Raw genomic sequence first — 23,096 nt, 5'->3', positions numbered from 1 at the left:
AACCGATTAACATCATATCGTTGATTTATCCGGCTAAATCTCGATGATTTTGGGATAAACGGAGGGTGATTGGAGATTGTATTGGCGTAACCCAGCCTATTAGGGTTTATCACTTCGGTTCTCACGATTTGGCGACGGCGAAGGTTCCACAGGGGTGGGACAACGATGGCGGAGGAGTGGTGGGACAACGGCGGATGTCCGACGAGGTCCACCGTCTAACGAATTGGAGAGATATGGTTCGTCTTTTGATCTATGTTTTTTGTGTTTCTGTAATTCATCTCCGTATGGTCTTTAATTGTTAGGGTTTTGTATTAATTCGATTGCTTGTTAGAATTGTTAATCTTTGCTATCGATTTGACTTATTAGGCATCGATTGTGAGATTAATTTGATGTTAATCTTGGTTTTGAAATTTGTTTGTATGATTTAGGGTTTCGGTTTAATTAATGATTATTGTCTGATAGCTTTTTATGAATGAGTGGCTTATTATGTTCCTGTTTTGTGTTATAGCTTTTGTGTTATAGCTTTGTATGTTCTTGTAATTTTTTGATGTTCTTGATGACTTGTGTTATTGATGTTTAACAAAATTGTCTTGTTTTCTGCGAGGTTCTCATGAACTGGATATAGCGGTTAAATGATGAAGAGTGGTGTTGATGAAGTGGTTTACTGGTTGGACAGTCAAAATTGATAAGGTATGGTCCTATACCTATCATATGTTTTTGTTAGGTTTTGACTATGATGTGATTGGGATGAATTAGTTGGTTTTGTTGTTCTTGTTCTGTTTTGTTAATCTTTCTGTTATAGATTGTTCTTGTTCTTGTTCTAACTGTGAGTTCTTGTTCTAGTTCGGTTTACATATTAATTGTTCTTGTTCTGTTTTGATAAAGCTGTGAGTTCTTGTTCTAGTTTGACGTTTTTTTATAAATAATTGTGCTAAAAGGTATGATTTGGGATGTTTTGCCGTGTCCTGTCTTTTTTTTTGCTCAAGTGTTTAAAATATTTTGGAAACCCGATTGTTGTTCTTGTTCTTGTTTGTTTCTAGTTTGAATAAAAAGCATAATTACACTTTAAACATCAACTTTAACATCAACTTTAAACATCAACTTTTGGAATATTTGTACACAAGTAGATTTACTGAAAAGTGATTCAGTTGTCTACTCATAGAGATATACTAAAAAGTATATCTCTTGTCAACTAAACACTCATTTTCCTTTTACCTCAAAAAAACTTTTTTTTTATCTAACTTTCAGTTAAAAAGCTAACCTAACCTTGAGTTCAATATAAACCCTCATTGTTAAACAATATAAACCCTCAATCTACAATCCTTTTTTAGTTAAACATAAGCTTTCATTAAACACAAACAATGTCTCCTAGAAATCCTTATCGTTTGTCATCGGATAATTATGTTGATCTTTTGAATTCTCAAATAGATCCCAACGTTTCTGATAATCCTAACCCTCCACATTCTACTCAATCCTCTCATCCTATTCAATTTAGCAACCCATTCTCTTCTTAGCCACCCCACTTTACCTCAACATTCTCTTCTCAGCCCCCTCATTTTAGCTCAACATTCTCTTCTCAGCCTCTTAACTTTAGCCCAACAACCGAAACTGAAGATTATATAGAGGTTACAGTTGAAGAGACTGAAGAAGACGGCGGCAGAGGAAGTAGGAAGCGGTGGACAGCAGAGGAAGATGTCAACCTCATAAGTGCTTGGTTGAACACAAGCAAGGATCCAGTTGTAAGTAATGAGCAGCGGTTAACTAGTTTCTGGAAGCGAGTTGCTGACTATTACAAAGCAAATGATGGATCAGCCGGTTCAAACGCAAGAGGGCCTTCACAATGTAAGGCTAGGTGGAACAAGATAAACCACCAAGTCAACAAGTTTGTGGGATGTTATGCACAAGCAAGTACAAGAAGGAAAAGTGGAGAATCAGAAGATGACGTGATGAGAATGGCGTATGAGCTTTACAATAACGACATGAAGAAGCCATTTATGCTTGGACATTGCTGGAGGGAGCTGAAGCACGATCAGAAATGGATCACAGAAGAATGTAACCACAAGTGGACTAAGCTTGCATCTGAGACTACTACTACGAGCAATGATGGATCTGAGAAGAGGCCTCCGGGTGTTAAAGCTACAAAGAACAAAGGGAAGACACCGACTGTTAGTATTGATGTTGAGGATGGTTCTGTCCATAGGTTAGATAAGATCATTACAATGAAGGATCAAGAACAAGCTGCTAAAGAGAGGCACGGCAAGATGAGATTGCTAGACAACTTAGTTAACAAGAGTGAACTAACACCCGCTGAAGTGCTACTTAGAGACAAACTAGTAGATCAAATGTTGACAAACATTTAGGTTTCAATTCTTTTGATTTGTTATGTTTAACTCTTGTGTGTCTTTCTCATGTTGTCACCATTCTATGTCTCTCATGTCTGTATGTTTTGTTGTGATTAACTCTACTTGTATTCTTTTGTTTCAGGTTTCTCATGAAATGTAGTTGTGGACAGTCACGTGAAGAGAAGAAGCTGTCTTGTTGTGGAACATGTCACGGATTTGGGATGTTTTGTTGATGTGAAGGGTTATGTCTAAATGGCTTTTGATGTTTGTAAGGAGTGTATGGCTTTTGATGTTTGTAAGGATAGTATGGCTTTTGTAAGGGTTATATAAATTAAAATTTGATAATTAATCAACATAAATTAAAAAAAATATTATTTAAATGCTTGAGTAACCTTCTTTTGGGTTCTCTAGTAATAGGGTGATTTTGTTTAAGTTTCTCTTAAAGTTACTTTACTTAATTTAATATTAATTATATAATTAATTAATATGAGATTAACTATGGTGGGTTACTCCACTGATGGTCTAAGGGCATCATTAATGGGAGAACTTTTTTTTGTGTTCTTAGATTAAATATATATTGAAAATAATATTAGATCAGTTGTTAAGATCATAGGTAAAAAAAATGGGAGAACTAATTATGGTGTTCTTAGAATAAAGATATAGTGAAATAATATTCTTAAACATATTACAATTATAAAAACTTATAAAATAACATTTAAATTGCTTACTTATATAAAAGCAATTATATACTTATAAATTAATATAATATTCTTAAACATATTACAATTATAAAAACTTATAAATTAACATTTAAATTGCTTCCTTATATAAATGAAATATTTTTTTTTTCCATAAAATCTCGTCCAATCACATGAAGCCACGTCAAATAAGAACTGGGCTTAGATCAGTTTACATCAAGAACTAAAAAAAGTGTTCTAAACCACTATTCATTATCTTTATAATTTTTTTGGGCTAAGAACACCCTTGGTGTTCTCCCATTAATGATGGCCTAAGAGCATGCCCATCGGTCTCCTCTAATTGGTGTCTTAAATATTAATTAATAATAATTTTATCTAAAACCTCCCACTAACTTTTATTTATTTTTTTCTGCTCCATTGGTCATCTTTTACATATGAATGTCTTAAGAATAAAGGAACACAAATATATTACATTTTTGATTCTTTGACAACAAGAAACAAAAAAATCTCAAACTAGAGTTTTGATTCCAAGTGACACCTAAAAGCTCCAGTACTGAACACACAAAAGCTAGTTGTAGATAGGAGAGTGAAACACCTTAGGAAGTTGATGATCACTAAGTGGAGAACTGAGTTGCAGATAACAAATCAGCAAAAGCTCTCTCCGATGCCAAATCCTGCAGTTTGCAAAGCTCTCTTCACCATATTTCTTATACATGGGGGTGATTGTGTTGGTTTCTCGTCCGGTCTACTTCTCAATGGCTACTTCCATCATCCGGCTACTTCTTACCACGTCATCAATGGCTACTTCTTACCACGTCCGGTCTTGTAGCTTACCAGCTCGGCTACACCCACATGGTCGTAGAGATTGTGCACCACCACATTTTTAACATCTTGCATCTGCCTATTTGTCTGCAACTCTGCCTATAAAAGACGGAAACAACTGGAAAAGTCATATAACGAGAGGTGAAAAAAACAGAGGAATTCATCACATAGTATCTTTACTTTGGCATACCTGTAATGACTTTGTCAAGTGAACAACACTTCGTTTAGTTGCGCCATATGCAGCAAACCTGTCAAACATTTTAGTAAAAAAAAAAAGAAAGAAAGACCATTAGATATTACATACAGGAGAGCCTAAGAAAGATCTTCTAACACAAGAAACTTCAATGAATTTCCAAGCCCCATCAATATTGAAGATATGACCACCTCGAGATTGAGTCAACATCATATTCATTGCCTATTGATCACCGAACACATGTCTAGAAAAGGTCTTCAAGACAACAATGGGGAATGGGTTCTTACCTGATCTAGAGCAAATCCCAACATTGTCGCCTGCTTTCAAAAACTCTCTAGCTAATGCATATCCTATACCTGAACACCATTTACAACCAAACACAACTCACAATGAGATGATTACACTTCCGTGAACTCAAAAGATATGTTTTTCCCCCTTCTAAATTAAACGAATTTGTGAAGATTAACACAGCCGAGTAAATTGACATGAAACCTTTCGTTGAGCCAGTGATCAATACGTTATATGGAGGCACCATGGGTTCTCTTGTTCCCTGAGATGCGAGCTTCCATCCTTGCCTTCCCTAACCCAATGATTTACTTGTTTGATTGTTTTCTTAATGACACAACAAGTCTAGAAAAGGTCTTCAAGACAACAATGGGGATTGGGTCTTACCTGATCTAGAGAAAATCACAACATTGTCGCCTACAGTACCTTAGGCTGCAATTTCTGATCAGAACGTCGATTGGTTTGTTCTCGTCGATTTTGATTATACGAAATCTAGGAATTGATTTTGATAAATCGATTCACAAAGCAGAAATCTATGTTTGTTCCTTGTTTGTATCGTCGACTATCGAGAGAGAGAAGAGCAAGTGAAGAAAAAGGGGAAAAAAAAAACCAAAACATAACGAAACCAATGGATTATTGACACGTTGAGTGTCTCTAGGTATCTGTTAGATATATTTGTTGTCTGGGCAGAGACACAGGTCTCGGATTATCGAGATTAAAACTTTAAATTTTTATTCATTTTGTTATTAAAAAACCTAGAATATCTCCATCAAAGGCTTTAAGCAGTTGCTTTAAGACTTGCTAAAGTATTACGTGTGATTAAATTTAATTTTTTTTTGTAAGATTTAGTTATACCTAAGATATTTTTGATATGTTTAGAAATTTGGATGTGTCAGTTTCTGATTGGGTGGGATAAAAATAAATTTTCCTTTTATTTTTTATTTTTGTTAATTCTCTCTCTCTCGTCTCTCTCCATTGATTGACTTTCGTATCTATTTCCACGTAAAACAACAAAACGATAGAATTGATAGTTCAGTCGGTGATTCAGTTTGAAAGTGGATTTTACCGACGGCATCACATCTCCACCGTAAGAGACACCATCGATGATCTCGGTTCATCAATCCGATCGCAATTTTATTTTGGGTGAGGTTTTGCTTGGTTTGGGAAATCGAAGGAGGAAGGGGTTCTTTGTGGTGTGTTTGGGAATTAGGAAGTTGTTGGTGATCCGATCTTAGCAAAGCTCAAATCCAGGGCAATCTCAAGGAGAGAGATCCCACTATTTTGTTGCCTAATCAGTCTGATGATATCTCTCATTTAGCTCTTGTTTTAGCTCTCTCTCTAATCACAAAAAAAAAAAAATCTTACCTTTGATTCATTGTAATTGACCATCTTGATTTTTGGAAATTTCGATGTTAATGCTGAATGTAAAGCATACATGGCATGAGGACTACTCGAATGATGATGATAAGCGTAAGAAGACGATCAAGGAGAGATTGGGTATAACCAATGGCAACTTGAGAAGCTATCCTGTTCTTGGTGGGAGACTTCATTTTGTCAAGTTTGAGACTAACAAAATTAATGAGTGTTTGGATTTTATTCATTCCAAGCAGCTTCATCGTCGAGGTATTGGCTTTTTTCCTCTTCTTATGTTACAAACTTCTGGAGATTATTGTTTTAGGTGAAAACTTTTATATGTCTTGTATATCCTTGTCATGTAATTTGCTGATTTGGATTTGATTAGTTGATGGTTGCTTGCCTCTCTCGTTCCCTTGTCATGTATATCCTTGTCTGGAGTATGAAATTTTCTGTTGGCTCAAGCAATAATGTTTGCATAAAAACATTGACAGCTCAAGATTACATACCATAAGAAACATGGCACAGATCGTGTATGCTTTACTCATCATCCCAGCTCTCTAATTTGCTCTTCTCGATACAATTTGGAGTCTATTGGAGGTGAGTTCCTTCTTTTTATTCTTTTTGCTTCAGATTGGTTACTATCTCACAATCTTTCTTAGTCTTTCGGATATTTGCATCATTAAATTGACAAGAACTGTTTGGTAAATGTCACACTTACAAATACAAAGAAAAATATTTTTAAGAATCTCAAATTTAAAAACCTTCAATGGACCTATGAAATATTAAAGTTTCTTAAAAAGTTCTTAATTTCACTTTTATTCAAAATTAAGAATAAAATATGTTTTAAGATACTTTCATTACATTTTTTGATGGAGATACTCTTGGAGACATGGTTAAAGATTAACCGAAATGGCTGTGCTCTAAAGACGAAAGTTGGGGAATGGAAATTGTAAAATAATATTGTGTTAATAAAATATTCCCCATACATGATCTAAAGAAGTCACAGTCGTCACCTGGAAGCAACAGAACAATGTTTACCACAACTCACAGTCAGTCTCTCCTTCGATCATCTTCAAGAAGATTGACCGTGATATCCGCAACACCATAACCTTGAGGAAACATCTGAAGCGGTTTCGCAACCTCATGCTCTTGTGGATACGATGAGTTTCGTTTTCCGAACTCAGAATATATTGTAATCTTTTTTTTTGCTAAGAATGTTAATATCAATTAAAATGAAAAGTTTTGCTTTTACATTTGAAAATGGAAAGCTAACAGGTCTTGAACCTTGGCAAAAAGAATAAAAACAAAATTATAAGATTGGGAAAACTCTAAGAGAGTTCTTTAAATCTATCGCTGCATCAGATTTCTGAAGCGCTTCCGGTGCTGTCGAGCTGAGATGATGTTTTTGACCTCCTTATAAATGATATTGAAAAGTATGTGCGGAGGTATTGAGACTTGGTTGATGATCAGATTGTTTCGGTGCTTCCATATTGTAATCTTGTTTTTATTTCTTTTTTGCCAAGATTACTTTAATCTCTAGGTTCTTACTCTCTTGTAATACCTCGACTTTACATTTTATATGATATTGATATTTACATTCTAAGCAAAAAAAAAAAAAAATGATCTAAAGAAGTCATAATATCTCTCACCAGAGAACAAAAGACTGTTTTATATTAAACCAAGACACTGATTTAAGACCATGCAAGGCTTCATAAGTCACTATTTAAGAAATTCGAACACTTTATTACATAGACTTCTAGTCATCCTAGTACTTTACATGTGAACATCACATAGAACTTATAATACGTACAAGGTTATAAGCAATGAAGAAACATAAGGTTGACGATCTTACAAAGATAAAAAATTCAGCAATACACCTATGAAATCAAGAACTGTAAGCTAGAGCTAGATTTCAAGAAATTCTAAGGTAAACAAGAAGAGTGGTAACCAAAGCTACCAAAAGTTTACGTTTCAAATAATGGCAATTGCAAGAGAGTACAGTATCTTGAGACTAATTAGATTTTCGTAAAGAGACTTCACTTAAGCAACATATTAGTCACATCAACAAAATCGAATATAGCGTACAGAAGAATTTTCTATACCTTTAGAATATACTCCACATACATACGAAGAAACAATTATAAAAGCTTATAAAAACGTCTCGTATGAATAAAACAAGTGCATGGAAACATGTATCATCTAGTTAATATATAAAGAATATGTTAAATTATTTACATATTTCTGTATATTATATATTTCAGTAAAAAAATATATGCTTTAGAGCAAAAAGATGGCATGAGTACTGCATCAATTATTTATTCCAAAAAAATTAAAAAGGCTCGAAGTTAAATATTATTTTTTATGTAAACTGTTAGGGAAATTCTTCATAAGAAAAGAAACCAAACCAAACAAAGATCGTTTCATCGTGTACATTTCCCAAATTAGAAAATTGATTGTCCGATTATTTTTCTTTTTTTGTCGATCTAGCTACTTAAACTACACCTATATTTTGGTTACCTACTACAATTCTCTTATAGAGAAAAATGTTCTTCCAAAAGAAAAAGAAAAAGAAGAAGAAGAAGAGGTGGTTTGGTCAAAAGATCCCGAAAAGAGAGCAATAACACACAATTCACACGCTTCTCACGTACAATCGCCACCTCTTGGCGCTTTAACCACTATTTCTGCATGGCTATAAAAAAAGAATCTCTAGTAACCCCAAAAATCAGAATTCATCTTTTGGCAACAACAACAAAAAAAAAACTCTCTTCGTCAACGATCCAAACGCGTTCACTCACGTCGGGGAAATTTTTAAAATATCTCCTTCGTAACAAAAGACCAAGAAGATACTGTCGTGATGGCTGCCGGATCCATGGACGGAATATTCCGCAACATCTTCGAAGGTTGCATCTCTAGCTGCAACTCGTCCATCCAGCGACGTCCATACCACAAGAATTGCGGCTGCGCGCTTCACGGTGGAGGTTCATCGACCCCTTGTCGTCACGGAAGGTCTGAGATCGTTGTGTTCCCAATCCAACGTTCTTGGAGTGAAGGAAACAGTTTGGCTCTGCATCTCGCCCCATCTTCTTCTTCCTCTAACCTCCAGTCGCTTTCGTCCTCTTCCTCTATTTCTACCCTCGCATCGTTCTCTTCGACCGTGTCTGATATTGATTCTCCCATTTAAGGGAATATATAAACTAATAGTTCCTTCCCATTCATTTGATTGTGTCGTTTTTGTTTGATTGTTTCGAAGAGAGTCACAAATGATGTTTGATGTGTGATTAGAGAGGTTTCATGGATTTCATTGGATATCGAAGGAACCTAATTCAAATGTTGTAATGGTCAAATATAGGGAGGCTTTGCAATAACATTTGTACATAAATCACGTTTTCGGATGTAATTTTAGTTTAATTTTTGTTGTATATATATTGATTGATATTCAAGCTTTTTTTTGTTCTATTGGTTTCATGTATTATCTTCATGTTGTTTGGATTATATATCAATTGCCTAAATCTCTTAGACATTCTAATTTGGAGTTGTTGAGCGACTTAGATTGTTTCTTGCAAGAAAAGACAAAAAGGAAAAAATAAGAATTGCGATCTTTCATATATCGCCTAAAGAGAAATTGTTTGTTTATTTTTACGAGACTTGTGTAAAGGTCATGCTTTGTGTTGACTAGAACAAATGTAATAAAAAACAAATTTGTATTCGAATGATATTGAAATAGTGAAATGCTTGTAAAGATGGAAAGAACAATAGTAATTATTATTAGCTAAAAAATCGATACCTTGTTAGACTGTTGTCTAGACCACTTACAATGGGGTTGTTGAAGATAAAATTCAACTCCTTAATTGATGCAATGGGCATGTTAAGAAATGGAAAAAATGACGTGGATTCACAAATGTTGAATTATTTTAACGGGTTGAAAAAAAAGTAAGGGTGCAATCTTTACACGTGTCATGTGTTTACTGGATCAAACAAAATTTGCACAATAACATATAGATAGATACATCCGAAAATAATACAGTATTTATTTTTTATTTTTTTTTGTCATCTGGTTTTTTCATTCATAAGTGAAAGGATTACAATAAGTAACTTTGTAAACTGATCAAAAGTTACTAAGGTAAAAGTGATTTAACAAAATCAACTTGAACCTCCAAAAAATATGCTCTAATAGCTTTAGCCACTAAGAGAGAAAGAAACTAAAGTTTAAAGAGAGGAGGAGAGTCTATCATCATTAAAGAGTTCATGTAGCCAAGTGGGGAAACCAATGGCTACATAAGAATGCACTAAAGCATGATCATGAACACTTTGAGCTATGGGAGAAGCACCTCTATTTGAACCAGATTTCTCTAAATGTACTCTCCAGTCTTGTATTATAGCCAGCAGCAAAAACATCTCTGATTGTTGATATACATTATTGAAAATAATGCAGTATATTTATTTGGTTTTTTTTTTACATCTACATTATTGAAGATAATTATTTTTATGATATTACATTTTAAAAAAATAAAAAATTATACCAAAATTCATCATTTTTCATATTCTATAAATAGAGACATGTTTAATTAGATTTGGACACAGAAAAAAAAACCATCTTCTTCACAATAATTTTCTATTTAACTTCTCATAAATTCTTGGTTTTATCTTTTTCAGTCTTCTCTGAAAAAATGGATCCAAACAATAACTCTTCTAACACCCAAAATTCTTCTAATAACCCTTTTAACTACACAAATCCCAACAATTATCCATATCAAAATCAAAATTCCAACCAACCTCCAAATATGCCAAATTATGGTTTTCGACCAAGTTTCTTCATGTCGTAGGCTGTTCCAAACTATCATCCATACTATGGCTCAGGGATGTCATATCCATCTCAACCACCCCATTATTCTGCTACTCCGGTGGGTAATGAAATTGTTCCGGACTCGGGAGCAACTGAATTTCCCGAATTTTCAATGCAAATGGGTCTTGGTGGTACAAGTGATGTTAATCAATCTACTCCAAGCATCGACCATTCAACATCTGGCCCCCGGAAAAGCTCCAAATGGACCACTGAGCAAAACTTGGTGCTACTGAGTGGGTGGATCAAATATGGAACAGACAGCATTGTTGGCAGAAACCAAAAGAGCGAATCATTTTGGGATAAAATTGCTGAGTATTGTAATGAGTTTTGCTCATTTATCCTCCACGTAGTGCAACTACATGTAGAAATCGCTACAACTACGTGAACACAAAACTGGGAAAATGGATTGGCACTTACGATAATGCTAAGCGTATGCAACAAAGCGGGTGGTCGAAGCAAGATGTAATGGCGAAAGCGCATGAAATATATACAGATGGTGGTAATGGTAATTTCAATTTAATGAAACAATGGATCGATGTTCGTTATCAACCACGCAATTGTAGTAAGGTAGGAGGAAATACTGGCTCTAGAAGCAGTGGATCTAAGAGAATTCACGACAGTGATGCTAGTGACTCCAACTCTGTAGGATCCAGTGCTCGTCCAATGGGGAGGGATGCAGCTAAGAAAGCTAAAAAGAAAGGTAAGGGAACAGTCTTGGAAGTGGTCAATGAAGAGTTTAATGTATACAAAAAACTCAAGGAGCAAGAGTTGAAACGCTTGGACAATATATCCATGATGCAAGAGGAGGCAATTCGAAAGCAAGAGGAGTCAAACATAGTGATGAAAGAAAAGACTAGGGCTGTGAATACTAAGATGTGGATGAAGTTAAGTGAAAAGAACTGTCTCAATGACAAGGAGAGAAAGCTAATGCAGAAGTTGAGCTACGAATTATTTGGAGAATAATTGTAGTAACAAGTGGCTATCTGCATCATGTCACTCCATGCTTGTCTCTATCATGTCACTCCATGCTTTATTAATGTCTGTTTGTCGCTTTCTCCTTTAATAATGTTTGTCGATTTCTCCTTTAATAATGTTTGTTGTATGTTCCTGCTTTCATAATTTCGTCAATGTAATCCATGAATTTCGGCTTTTAATGTTAGAATCGTATCCTCCATCCACTCAACTTAATTCAATAATGTTGTCGAGTTCCCGTGACTTTTTCGTCAATGTAATCCGTGAATTTTGGCTTTTAATGTCAGAACCTTATCCTCCACCCACTCAACTTGATTCAATAATGATGTCGAGTGCCTGTGACTTTTTCGTCAATGTAATCTATGAATTTTGGCTTTTAATGTCAGAATCTTATCCTCCACCCACCCAACTTGATTCAATAATGATGTTGAGTGCCCGTGACTTTTTCATCATGTAATCCGTGAAATTAGGCTTTTAATGCCAAAATCTTATCCTCCAGCCACTCAATCTGTTGGCTCCATTTTCTTATAAATGGGGACTCATTCTTCCATTTATGTACCAATACCACAAATCTCATCTCACTAAAGAAATCTCAATGGATCCTTCAAAATTTCCTTTTGATATCGAAACTTACAAAAGGCAGTCTGAAATTGAAGATAGGTATATCCTCAACTATTTTAGTGAGCGCCGAAAGAAAATAGAGGAAGACTTCCCACCTCGCATGAAGAGAAGATACTTCAAGAGAGATCATGTAGCGGCAAATCAAAGACTGGTTGACGACTACTTTGCCAATGCACCTACATACGACGATACAATGTTTCGTCGGTGATTCCAAATGCGAAAACATCTTTTCCTTCGCATCGTTGGGGACCTATCAAATAGTGACGACTACTTCACCCAGCGATTTGACGCAACCAATAAAGAAGGTATATCTCCATAAGCAAAATGTACCACAACCATGCAAATGACAGCATATGGTGTGGCGGCCGATGCGGTGGATGAGTACATCAAAATTGGAGGTACTACAGATCTGGAGTGCTTGCGTCGATTCTGTAAGGGAATCATACAATTTTACGAGAAAGAGTATCTAAGAGCCCCAACTCAAGAGGACCTCCAGAGAATTTTGCATGTTAGTGAAATGCGAGGATTCCCAGGGATGATTGGGAGTATTGATTGCATGCACTGGGAATGGAAAAATTGTCCTACAGCGTGGGAAGGACAATTTACTCGGGGTGATAAGGGAACAACCACTGTTATTCTTGAAGCAGTCGCATCACATGATCTATGGATCTGGCATGCCTTTTTTGGATGTCCAGGGACATTGAACGATATAAACGTTCTAGATCGTTCACGGGTGTTTGATGATGTTGAACAGGGAAATACTCCAAGAGTTAACTTCTTGGTGAACCAACGTCTGTATAATATGGCATACTATCCAGCTGACGGTATNGCAATCTTTACACGTGTCATGTGTTTACTGGATCAAACAAAATTTGCACAATAACATATAGATAGATACATCCGAAAATAATACAGTATTTATTTTTTATTTTTTTTTGTCATCTGGTTTTTTCATTCATAAGTGAAAGGATTACAATAAGTAACTTTGTAAACTGATCAAAAGTTACTAAGGTAAAAGTGATTTAACAAAATCAACTTGAACCTCCAAAAAATATGCTCTAATAGCTTTAGCCACTAAGAGAGAAAGAAACTAAAGTTTAAAGAGAGGAGGAGAGTCTATCATCATTAAAGAGTTCATGTAGCCAAGTGGGGAAACCAATGGCTACATAAGAATGCACTAAAGCATGATCATGAACACTTTGAGCTATGGGAGAAGCACCTCTATTTGAACCAGATTTCTCTAAATGTACTCTCCAGTCTTGTATTATAGCCAGCAGCAAAAACATCTCTGATTGTTGATATACATTATTGAAAATAATGCAGTATATTTATTTGGTTTTTTTTTTACATCTACATTATTGAAGATAATTATTTTTATGATATTACATTTTAAAAAAATAAAAAATTATACCAAAATTCATCATTTTTCATATTCTATAAATAGAGACATGTTTAATTAGATTTGGACACAGAAAAAAAAACCATCTTCTTCACAATAATTTTCTATTTAACTTCTCATAAATTCTTGGTTTTATCTTTTTCAGTCTTCTCTGAAAAAATGGATCCAAACAATAACTCTTCTAACACCCAAAATTCTTCTAATAACCCTTTTAACTACACAAATCCCAACAATTATCCATATCAAAATCAAAATTCCAACCAACCTCCAAATATGCCAAATTATGGTTTTCGACCAAGTTTCTTCATGTCGTAGGCTGTTCCAAACTATCATCCATACTATGGCTCAGGGATGTCATATCCATCTCAACCACCCCATTATTCTGCTACTCCGGTGGGTAATGAAATTGTTCCGGACTCGGGAGCAACTGAATTTCCCGAATTTTCAATGCAAATGGGTCTTGGTGGTACAAGTGATGTTAATCAATCTACTCCAAGCATCGACCATTCAACATCTGGCCCCCGGAAAAGCTCCAAATGGACCACTGAGCAAAACTTGGTGCTACTGAGTGGGTGGATCAAATATGGAACAGACAGCATTGTTGGCAGAAACCAAAAGAGCGAATCATTTTGGGATAAAATTGCTGAGTATTGTAATGAGTTTTGCTCATTTATCCTCCACGTAGTGCAACTACATGTAGAAATCGCTACAACTACGTGAACACAAAACTGGGAAAATGGATTGGCACTTACGATAATGCTAAGCGTATGCAACAAAGCGGGTGGTCGAAGCAAGATGTAATGGCGAAAGCGCATGAAATATATACAGATGGTGGTAATGGTAATTTCAATTTAATGAAACAATGGATCGATGTTCGTTATCAACCACGCAATTGTAGTAAGGTAGGAGGAAATACTGGCTCTAGAAGCAGTGGATCTAAGAGAATTCACGACAGTGATGCTAGTGACTCCAACTCTGTAGGATCCAGTGCTCGTCCAATGGGGAGGGATGCAGCTAAGAAAGCTAAAAAGAAAGGTAAGGGAACAGTCTTGGAAGTGGTCAATGAAGAGTTTAATGTATACAAAAAACTCAAGGAGCAAGAGTTGAAACGCTTGGACAATATATCCATGATGCAAGAGGAGGCAATTCGAAAGCAAGAGGAGTCAAACATAGTGATGAAAGAAAAGACTAGGGCTGTGAATACTAAGATGTGGATGAAGTTAAGTGAAAAGAACTGTCTCAATGACAAGGAGAGAAAGCTAATGCAGAAGTTGAGCTACGAATTATTTGGAGAATAATTGTAGTAACAAGTGGCTATCTGCATCATGTCACTCCATGCTTGTCTCTATCATGTCACTCCATGCTTTATTAATGTCTGTTTGTCGCTTTCTCCTTTAATAATGTTTGTCGATTTCTCCTTTAATAATGTTTGTTGTATGTTCCTGCTTTCATAATTTCGTCAATGTAATCCATGAATTTCGGCTTTTAATGTTAGAATCGTATCCTCCATCCACTCAACTTAATTCAATAATGTTGTCGAGTTCCCGTGACTTTTTCGTCAATGTAATCCGTGAATTTTGGCTTTTAATGTCAGAACCTTATCCTCCACCCACTCAACTTGATTCAATAATGATGTCGAGTGCCTGTGACTTTTTCGTCAATGTAATCTATGAATTTTGGCTTTTAATGTCAGAATCTTATCCTCCACCCACCCAACTTGATTCAATAATGATGTTGAGTGCCCGTGACTTTTTCATCATGTAATCCGTGAAATTAGGCTTTTAATGCCAAAATCTTATCCTCCAGCCACTCAATCTGTTGGCTCCATTTTCTTATAAATGGGGACTCATTCTTCCATTTATGTACCAATACCACAAATCTCATCTCACTAAAGAAATCTCAATGGATCCTTCAAAATTTCCTTTTGATATCGAAACTTACAAAAGGCAGTCTGAAATTGAAGATAGGTATATCCTCAACTATTTTAGTGAGCGCCGAAAGAAAATAGAGGAAGACTTCCCACCTCGCATGAAGAGAAGATACTTCAAGAGAGATCATGTAGCGGCAAATCAAAGACTGGTTGACGACTACTTTGCCAATGCACCTACATACGACGATACAATGTTTCGTCGGTGATTCCAAATGCGAAAACATCTTTTCCTTCGCATCGTTGGGGACCTATCAAATAGTGACGACTACTTCACCCAGCGATTTGACGCAACCAATAAAGAAGGTATATCTCCATAAGCAAAATGTACCACAACCATGCAAATGACAGCATATGGTGTGGCGGCCGATGCGGTGGATGAGTACATCAAAATTGGAGGTACTACAGATCTGGAGTGCTTGCGTCGATTCTGTAAGGGAATCATACAATTTTACGAGAAAGAGTATCTAAGAGCCCCAACTCAAGAGGACCTCCAGAGAATTTTGCATGTTAGTGAAATGCGAGGATTCCCAGGGATGATTGGGAGTATTGATTGCATGCACTGGGAATGGAAAAATTGTCCTACAGCGTGGGAAGGACAATTTACTCGGGGTGATAAGGGAACAACCACTGTTATTCTTGAAGCAGTCGCATCACATGATCTATGGATCTGGCATGCCTTTTTTGGATGTCCAGGGACATTGAACGATATAAACGTTCTAGATCGTTCACGGGTGTTTGATGATGTTGAACAGGGAAATACTCCAAGAGTTAACTTCTTGGTGAACCAACGTCTGTATAATATGGCATACTATCCAGCTGACGGTATATATCATTCTTATCCTACTTTTGTCAAATTGATTAGGCTTCCTCAAAGTGAGCCAAACAAGTTATTTGCAGAAGTTCAAGAGGGATGTCGGAAGGACAAGCTTGCATGTGGGACATAGATGACCTACCTATCATTATGAGTTCATGTATCATGTTGCATAATATGATTGTTGAGGATGAACGTGATACATATATTCAACGGTGGAACGATTATGATCAATCTGAAGCAAGTGGGTCTAGTACAAGTACATGTACACCACAGCCATTCTCGACCGAGGTGCTACCTGCATTTGCAAATCATGTACGTGCTAGATCTGAATTGCGTGATTCAAGTGTGCATCAAGAATTGCAAGGTTTGGAATGTCTCATGATTAAAATGATTTTTAAGTGTTTGAGTTGAGTCTATTGTACTAATTATGTGTGTTTATTGGTTGTATTGTGTGCTTCTTATTGTATTGTATTGTGTTTTTCTTATTGTATTGTATTGCATTTGAAGTTTTTCGTAATTTTATTTGTTTTAATAATGACTCTCTCTATTTTTTTTACTATTTATATTTTCTTAATTAAGAACAAAAAATTTTAAATAAAACTAAAAATAAAAACTAATTAACTCTTAATTACGTTAATTAAAATTTAAGCGACAGTCGTTATAAATACGTAATTGGAAAAACTAAAACATAAAAGAAATTAAAAATAATGAAATAAAAAGGGGTGAGGTAGGGTGTTGAATTTTATTAAACAAACCATTGTATGATGTAAAATTTTAGTGGATATTGAATAATTAGGTGGAAGAGAGAGAAGAAGATGTGGAAGAGAGAGATATGATGTGGAGGGTGTTGAATCTTAAAACCATTGTTGATAGTCTTACAATGGGTTGTTGAAAATAAAATTCAAATGCTTAATTGATGCAATGAGGGTGTTGAGAAATGGAAAAAATGATGTGGATTCACAAGTTGTGGATCATTTCAACGGTTTGAAAAAAAAGAGGGTGCAATCTTTACACATATCATCTGTTTACTGGACCAAAAAAACATATGCAACAACATATGGATAGATACATCCGAAAATAATGGAGTGTATTTTATGAATTTTTTTTACATCTACATTATTGAAGATAATTATTGTTATAGAGTGAGCAAATAATGAATTAAATAAAAGTGCATTCCTCATTGCTTACAGTGTGATCCAAGGTAACTGATTTCAGCCTTATGTAGTACAAGGTTCTCTTTTCTCGTTAAAATCTCTCTTTCATTCTGAGAGAAAAAATAATTAGAGCTTTGTCCGGAGTCTAATTCATCTTTCGAGTTAGAAGGTTTGATCTCCATTACTGTTGCTTTTTTGTCGATTTTGGTTCAACAAACATTATTCAATTTAATTCTTTTGAAGTAGAATGATTAATTTTGTTGGCTAGCTTAAAATCTAGATTTAATAACGAAGTTTTTTTTTCTTTCCTCCCACGTAAACCATTCTTATCCCTTTTCTTTTCATCATGACTTTATGTTTTTACTGCAGTAGATATTTTCCTATCTTATATGCAATCATGCTTGACTTTCTAAATCCTTCATCTTTTTATATCATTTTCTCTCTCTCTTTAATCTTATAAAAATAACCTCTTTCATTTGTGTATTTTTTTCAAACCAAACCTTCTACCTTTTAAACTTTGCTTTCCCTTGAATCATGGTTGATGGTTTAGGCAAAGATGATCCATATCTCTTTATACCTCACACGGCCTATGTTGAGGCTATAGCTAAAAACAGACTCAGTTTGATAGCTCTTCCTCTCAATCCTACTTTGCAGAGTCTTCATGTTGTTGTTGACTCATTACCAAGAACTTGGGGATTAGCTTCTCGAGTCCATGGAAGAGTTTTAAATGGTACTTATGTTCAATTTGTATTTCAATCTGAAATTGATTAATTCTCAGTATAACAAAGAGAACCAAGGATCTTTAACAAATGGTCTGTCACTTCTCAACGATGGGAAGACTTTCCTAATTTTGACTTCCTTACAACCATTGATCTTTGGGTTCAGTTTCGTGGAATTCATCTTCCCTATGGAGAATAGCTCAATCTTTGGGTGAAGTAGTTTACCTGGAGATACTACTTTTTAAATAGCTTTCATCTGAGTTAGAATCCGTTTTGGAATCACAGATAGGCTTCGATTCTTCCCTCAATCAGCCTTAGGGATGCAACAATCTTCAACAGATTCTAATATTACTCCAAGTTTTGAAGAAGAAATCAATCCCAAGATTCCAAGATGTTTTGAGGTTAGTGAATCATCAAAGCGCAAAATTTTGCGTTTAGATCTGAAGGTTACTTATGGAAATCAAAAACAAAAGTTTGTGGGTGTTGATTAAGAGAATTCCATAAACCTCCAAAGAAAAGGCAGTTTCACTCTTCAAATTCTGTTGTGACTTTTTGGTTCCTGGAAAATGATTATTGGTTATGAAAGGAGGTTAGGAATATGTGTCCTACAACAGATTATGATCTCTTTTTGGTTTATAATCGTTTAGTCAATAGTTTAACAGTTTCTGCCCAAACCTTTATGAAGATCAGAAAAAGACGAAGCTTTTCAAGATCAGCTTCTTTTGGTTATATTTAGCTTTCTTTTGTAATAGTTAATAGTTTCTATTTTTAATCAAGAGGCTGCTCCACTAACATGCTTGTTTGTACTGAGTTTTGTATAATATAAAAGTTAAAATATTTGTGAGAAAAAAAATGGTACTGGGCCTGGCCCAAAGTTTGTTTTTTCTTTTTCTCTCGACAACCCATTGAAATTTAGGTTTGGTTCAGTAGAAATTTTAATAACCGAATTATCCGAAATCCGAACCGAAATCAAAATTATACAATTTCGGTTATCTTCAAACATATTTTTTAAAAATCGAAAAGTCGTGAACCCGAAAAAACCGACCCGACTCTTCGACCCGTTTATCCCAACTCGTAGTAGGCCTACCAACAGTAACGAAGTAATTGTATTGTTTTTTCAGATTTTGAGGCGATTTGTCGTAATGATCATCCAGCATGGCATCACCATCCATTCTCATCCCTCCGATTCTGTCCCGTCGTAACCTCCTCCTCTCCACCACCATCGCCACCGTATCTCCTCCTCCACCACCACCCAAACCACCTTCCCCTGACATCACAATCACCGATCGCGTCTTCCTAGACTTCTCCCTCTGTCCCACCTACTTCCGCTCAGATCCCTCCGCCACACTCTCCTCCACCACTCCTTGCTCCGATTCAACTCCCCTCGGCCGCGTCGCTCTCGGATTATACGGCCGTCATCACCGTCTCCACTTTCAAACGCATGTGTACCTCTTCTTACAAAAACACTCCAGTTCACAAAATCTTCCCTGGTCAGTACTTTCTCGCCGGAAGACAAGGGGAAGGACGGCGATATTCGGCGGAGCTTGGATCTTTACTCAGAGATTTGCCTCGGAACACTGACGTTGTTAATTCCAAGGCTTTTTCCCTCCCACACGCTCGTCCTGGTGTTGTCTCTCTTTGCTTATCCGAAAATGATGAAACCAGACTCGATCCTGATTATAGGAATGTTGAATTCTTAATCACTACTGGTCCTGGTCCGTGTCCGCAGCTCGACGGCGGTAACATTGTCTTCGGAACCGTGCTTCAAGGTTAACCCTTTTTTTTTTGATGAAATCTTTGTAATGTAAGGAATTGAGTTTGTGATTTTTGTGGGGGTAACATGTTTTCTCTCTTGCAGGGTTAGATGTGGTGACGAGTATATCTTCGATTCCGACTTATAAGCCGTCGGAGAACATTCGACAGTTTAATGATTTTGCAGAGTTTCTTGGAGACGAGAGAGCTCAAAACGCTAGATCCTTGTGGAATAGACCTCTTAAGGCGGTTTACATTAGTGGCTGTGGTGAGCTCAAGGTCACTAATCCTTCACTCTCTCCAACTCTGCCTTAAAACTTTGTATATTACAACATGTTTGGGTCAAGTTGTGTTTATAGTCACCCTCTATACAATCTATGAATCTGCTTCTAAAATACTCTCTTAATTAAACTCTGCCTTACTAGTATATATAATATATGTGGCAACCATTTTAATACAATTCTACTCTCAAGTCTTTTTGCTGCTTGCTAAAAGACTAAGAAAACATTGAGGTTGTGGTTGTAATCATCTGATGAGAAAGTGATTTAGGTTGAACAAACCAACATATTCAAGGGTTCATCTCAAGGAGGGTAGAGAAACGATTATTCAGGTTTTTTTTTTTTAGTGGAATTCTTAGTATCTGTGAGACAAACAGAATTAAAATTGTTAGCTATGAGGGGCAACAATGTGTCCTTATACTAAGTGGAGGTTGCAGAGCTGACATAGTCTACTGGAACATGTTTGCCAACTCATGTCGAGTATGTCCCCTGCGCTTAGCAGATTGTGAAGCCGTAGTGAGTGTAGGTTAGACACAAAAAGGGCATCCAGGCATGAGAGTGTTTCAAACCTCCGCCTATTCCAGACGGAATTTCATCGGGTTTTAGTTTTCTCAAAGCATGTTAAGATGACCCTTAATCATTAATGGTGGTGGTGGACATCTCGGGTAAGCGTGCTCATCTTCTTTGCTGTGGATGTTGCAGTAACTTTTTTCCAAGAGATAGTTATGTTCGGTTACATGGCTTTCCTCCATGAATGGTTTCAAATCGTTATCGTATATTCTACGCCACTTTTGGATTAGAATTGTTTCGGTTCTTGAATCTTTGGTCTAGTATCGCATTTCACCCGGAATCTAGTTTTTAAACTCAGAGAGTTGAAAATGTCGTGGATAAATGATATGCTTATTTTGGCATTGCACCGAGTATTATTGGTAAACTTCCTCCTGTACCATTCTTCTTCCAATCTGAATCACTGATAACTGCTATATTGTCTATTGTGGAACAAGGGTTCAAGAAACAAATTGGAAAAAAAAAACATTGGCATTGGCATGCGCATGTTAAGTAATAAAAAGCTATCCAACTATCATTATATCAACAACAAATTTTTTTAATTGTCAAATGGAACTTTCAATATTTACAATTGCTAAAATATTATTCGATAGATTGAAATGTGTGTGTGATTCAATTCAATCATTACCGCAAAAGGTTTTGAACCGTAAAAGAAGAATCCGTGGCGGCCTTAGCCGAAGAAGGCGGCGAACGAGGCAGCCTAGCCGAGAAGTTGCGGAGAGGAAAGCGGTTGATATTGTCACCCTCGTCTCCTTTATCAAAGTTAAGCGCATAGCTCGACGGATCGTAATGAAAGTCTGCAGTATGACGTCGGATGTGCTTCCCGTGGCCGCCAACGCCGCTTACACCACCGCCCATCCGGTGGATCAGACTCCGGCACTTTTCATGCGACTTGGACAACGTCCGAGTGAGTCGTGGAGATTTGGTCTTGATTCCACCACCACGTGGGCTTTGAGTAGATTTCTCCGTCGCGGCGCCGGAGGGAGTCGTCGGAGATGAAGGCATGTCGTCAGGGATGTCGTGGTGGTGATTGGTCGTACGAAAACATCCGGCGATGCAAAACCTTGATTTGAGTTTCTTTTTAAGAGACAAGTGGCTCATTGGTTCGCTTCCCATTTTCAACAAAAAAAAAAACAATGTTTTTGAGAAGTTTGTTGTTGTGATTGAGAAGGAATAAACAAGAATGCAAAAGAAAGAAAACAAAAACGCAAAAAAAAAAAAAAAAAAAACCAAAAAAAAAANCTTCTTTGCTGTGGATGTTGCAGTAACTTTTTTCCAAGAGATAGTTATGTTCGGTTACATGGCTTTCCTCCATGAATGGTTTCAAATCGTTATCGTATATTCTACGCCACTTTTGGATTAGAATTGTTTCGGTTCTTGAATCTTTGGTCTAGTATCGCATTTCACCCGGAATCTAGTTTTTAAACTCAGAGAGTTGAAAATGTCGTGGATAAATGATATGCTTATTTTGGCATTGCACCGAGTATTATTGGTAAACTTCCTCCTGTACCATTCTTCTTCCAATCTGAATCACTGATAACTGCTATATTGTCTATTGTGGAACAAGGGTTCAAGAAACAAATTGGAAAAAAAAAACATTGGCATTGGCATGCGCATGTTAAGTAATAAAAAGCTATCCAACTATCATTATATCAACAACAAATTTTTTTAATTGTCAAATGGAACTTTCAATATTTACAATTGCTAAAATATTATTCGATAGATTGAAATGTGTGTGTGATTCAATTCAATCATTACCGCAAAAGGTTTTGAACCGTAAAAGAAGAATCCGTGGCGGCCTTAGCCGAAGAAGGCGGCGAACGAGGCAGCCTAGCCGAGAAGTTGCGGAGAGGAAAGCGGTTGATATTGTCACCCTCGTCTCCTTTATCAAAGTTAAGCGCATAGCTCGACGGATCGTAATGAAAGTCTGCAGTATGACGTCGGATGTGCTTCCCGTGGCCGCCAACGCCGCTTACACCACCGCCCATCCGGTGGATCAGACTCCGGCACTTTTCATGCGACTTGGACAACGTCCGAGTGAGTCGTGGAGATTTGGTCTTGATTCCACCACCACGTGGGCTTTGAGTAGATTTCTCCGTCGCGGCGCCGGAGGGAGTCGTCGGAGATGAAGGCATGTCGTCAGGGATGTCGTGGTGGTGATTGGTCGTACGAAAACATCCGGCGATGCAAAACCTTGATTTGAGTTTCTTTTTAAGAGACAAGTGGCTCATTGGTTCGCTTCCCATTTTCAACAAAAAAAAAAACAATGTTTTTGAGAAGTTTGTTGTTGTGATTGAGAAGGAATAAACAAGAATGCAAAAGAAAGAAAACAAAAACGCAAAAAAAAAAAA

General features: G+C 36.4%; 9 protein-coding genes, 2 long non-coding RNA genes and 1 pseudogene across 13 annotated transcripts; 9 read left to right on the top strand and 3 right to left on the bottom strand.

The window, feature by feature from the left end:
- Window positions 166-2,360, top strand: LOC104720467 (glutathione S-transferase T3-like). Its single transcript, XM_010438368.1, has 2 exons — window positions 166-206; window positions 1,562-2,360. The coding sequence occupies exons 1-2, from the start codon at window positions 166-168 to the stop codon at window positions 2,358-2,360; spliced, it is 840 nt and encodes a 279-aa protein (XP_010436670.1).
- On the bottom strand, window positions 3,484-5,007 carry LOC104719236. 2 transcript variants are annotated; one of them, XR_002033640.1, is made up of 5 exons: window positions 4,728-5,007; window positions 4,548-4,630; window positions 4,343-4,411; window positions 4,053-4,110; window positions 3,484-3,961 (listed from the first exon to the last, which is right to left on the bottom strand). It is a non-coding gene; the product is annotated as an uncharacterized LOC104719236 (long non-coding RNA). The 2 variants fall into 2 exon arrangements; XR_756574.2 differs by having other exon boundaries at window positions 4,548-4,635; window positions 4,728-5,004.
- On the top strand, window positions 5,308-6,970 carry LOC109127002. Its single transcript, XR_002033702.1, has 2 exons — window positions 5,308-5,963; window positions 6,188-6,970. It is a non-coding gene; the product is annotated as an uncharacterized LOC109127002 (long non-coding RNA).
- On the top strand, window positions 8,352-9,152 carry LOC104719235. Its single transcript, XM_010437099.2, has one exon. The coding sequence runs from the start codon at window positions 8,551-8,553 to the stop codon at window positions 8,875-8,877; it is 327 nt and encodes a 108-aa protein (XP_010435401.1). The 5' UTR covers window positions 8,352-8,550; the 3' UTR covers window positions 8,878-9,152.
- Window positions 10,556-11,502, top strand: LOC104720466 (glutathione S-transferase T3-like). The gene is made up of 2 exons (XM_010438366.1): window positions 10,556-10,851; window positions 10,905-11,502. Exons 1-2 carry the CDS (start codon window positions 10,556-10,558, stop codon window positions 11,500-11,502), a joined length of 894 nt encoding a protein of 297 aa, XP_010436668.1.
- On the top strand, window positions 12,054-13,015 carry LOC104720465. Its single transcript, XM_010438365.2, has one exon. The coding sequence runs from the start codon at window positions 12,470-12,472 to the stop codon at window positions 13,013-13,015; it is 546 nt and encodes a 181-aa protein (XP_010436667.1). The 5' UTR covers window positions 12,054-12,469.
- On the top strand, window positions 13,883-14,829 carry LOC104720464 (glutathione S-transferase T3-like). Its single transcript, XM_010438364.1, has 2 exons — window positions 13,883-14,178; window positions 14,232-14,829. The coding sequence occupies exons 1-2, from the start codon at window positions 13,883-13,885 to the stop codon at window positions 14,827-14,829; spliced, it is 894 nt and encodes a 297-aa protein (XP_010436666.1).
- LOC104719234 lies at window positions 15,381-16,439 on the top strand. Its single transcript, XM_010437098.2, has one exon. It carries the CDS (start codon window positions 15,797-15,799, stop codon window positions 16,403-16,405), a length of 609 nt encoding a protein of 202 aa, XP_010435400.1. The 5' UTR covers window positions 15,381-15,796; the 3' UTR covers window positions 16,406-16,439.
- Window positions 17,869-18,983, top strand: LOC104719233. Of its 2 annotated transcripts, none has more exons than XR_756573.1 (2): window positions 17,869-18,159; window positions 18,315-18,983. XR_756573.1 is itself a non-coding variant. In XM_010437097.1 (2 exons), the coding sequence occupies exons 1-2, from the start codon at window positions 17,964-17,966 to the stop codon at window positions 18,637-18,639; spliced, it is 402 nt and encodes a 133-aa protein (XP_010435399.1). In that variant the 5' UTR covers window positions 17,869-17,963; the 3' UTR covers window positions 18,640-18,983. The 2 variants fall into 2 exon arrangements, 1 of the variants encoding a protein (XP_010435399.1); XM_010437097.1 differs by having other exon boundaries at window positions 18,434-18,983.
- LOC104719232 lies at window positions 19,244-20,360 on the top strand (annotated as a pseudogene).
- Window positions 21,314-21,907, bottom strand: LOC104719231. The gene has a single exon (XM_010437096.1). The coding sequence runs from the start codon at window positions 21,859-21,861 to the stop codon at window positions 21,370-21,372; it is 492 nt and encodes a 163-aa protein (XP_010435398.1). The 5' UTR covers window positions 21,862-21,907; the 3' UTR covers window positions 21,314-21,369.
- LOC104719230 lies at window positions 22,444-23,051 on the bottom strand. Its single transcript, XM_010437095.1, has one exon. It carries the CDS (start codon window positions 22,989-22,991, stop codon window positions 22,500-22,502), a length of 492 nt encoding a protein of 163 aa, XP_010435397.1. The 5' UTR covers window positions 22,992-23,051; the 3' UTR covers window positions 22,444-22,499.

This window comes from Camelina sativa, chromosome 10, assembly GCF_000633955.1.
Source record: "Camelina sativa cultivar DH55 chromosome 10, Cs, whole genome shotgun sequence".
NCBI classification, from domain to species: domain Eukaryota; kingdom Viridiplantae; phylum Streptophyta; class Magnoliopsida; order Brassicales; family Brassicaceae; genus Camelina; species Camelina sativa.
This window is presented reverse-complemented; position numbering and strand designations above follow the sequence as displayed.

Bases quoted from the DNA above. Each gene is read 5' to 3' on its own strand.
- LOC104720467 (XM_010438368.1), top strand. From the start codon at position 166: ATGGCGGAGGAGTGGTGGGACAACGGCGGATGTCCGACGAG. The intron at 207-1,561 runs GTCCACCGTCTA...CCCTCATTTTAG, and splicing joins AACGGCGGATGTCCGACGAG to CTCAACATTCTCTTCTCAGC.
- LOC104719235 (XM_010437099.2), top strand. From the start codon at position 8,551: ATGGCTGCCGGATCCATGGACGGAATATTCCGCAACATCTTCGAAGGT.
- LOC104720466 (XM_010438366.1), top strand. From the start codon at position 10,556: ATGTCATATCCATCTCAACCACCCCATTATTCTGCTACTCCGGTGGGT. The intron at 10,852-10,904 runs GTATTGTAATGA...AACTACATGTAG, and splicing joins TTTTGGGATAAAATTGCTGA to AAATCGCTACAACTACGTGA.
- LOC104720464 (XM_010438364.1), top strand. From the start codon at position 13,883: ATGTCATATCCATCTCAACCACCCCATTATTCTGCTACTCCGGTGGGT. The intron at 14,179-14,231 runs GTATTGTAATGA...AACTACATGTAG, and splicing joins TTTTGGGATAAAATTGCTGA to AAATCGCTACAACTACGTGA.
- LOC104719234 (XM_010437098.2), top strand. From the start codon at position 15,797: ATGCAAATGACAGCATATGGTGTGGCGGCCGATGCGGTGGATGAGTAC.
- LOC104719233 (XM_010437097.1), top strand. From the start codon at position 17,964: ATGGTTGATGGTTTAGGCAAAGATGATCCATATCTCTTTATACCTCAC. The intron at 18,160-18,433 runs GTACTTATGTTC...TTGGAATCACAG, and splicing joins CCATGGAAGAGTTTTAAATG to ATAGGCTTCGATTCTTCCCT.
- LOC104719231 (XM_010437096.1), bottom strand. From the start codon at position 21,861: ATGGGAAGCGAACCAATGAGCCACTTGTCTCTTAAAAAGAAACTCAAA.
- LOC104719230 (XM_010437095.1), bottom strand. From the start codon at position 22,991: ATGGGAAGCGAACCAATGAGCCACTTGTCTCTTAAAAAGAAACTCAAA.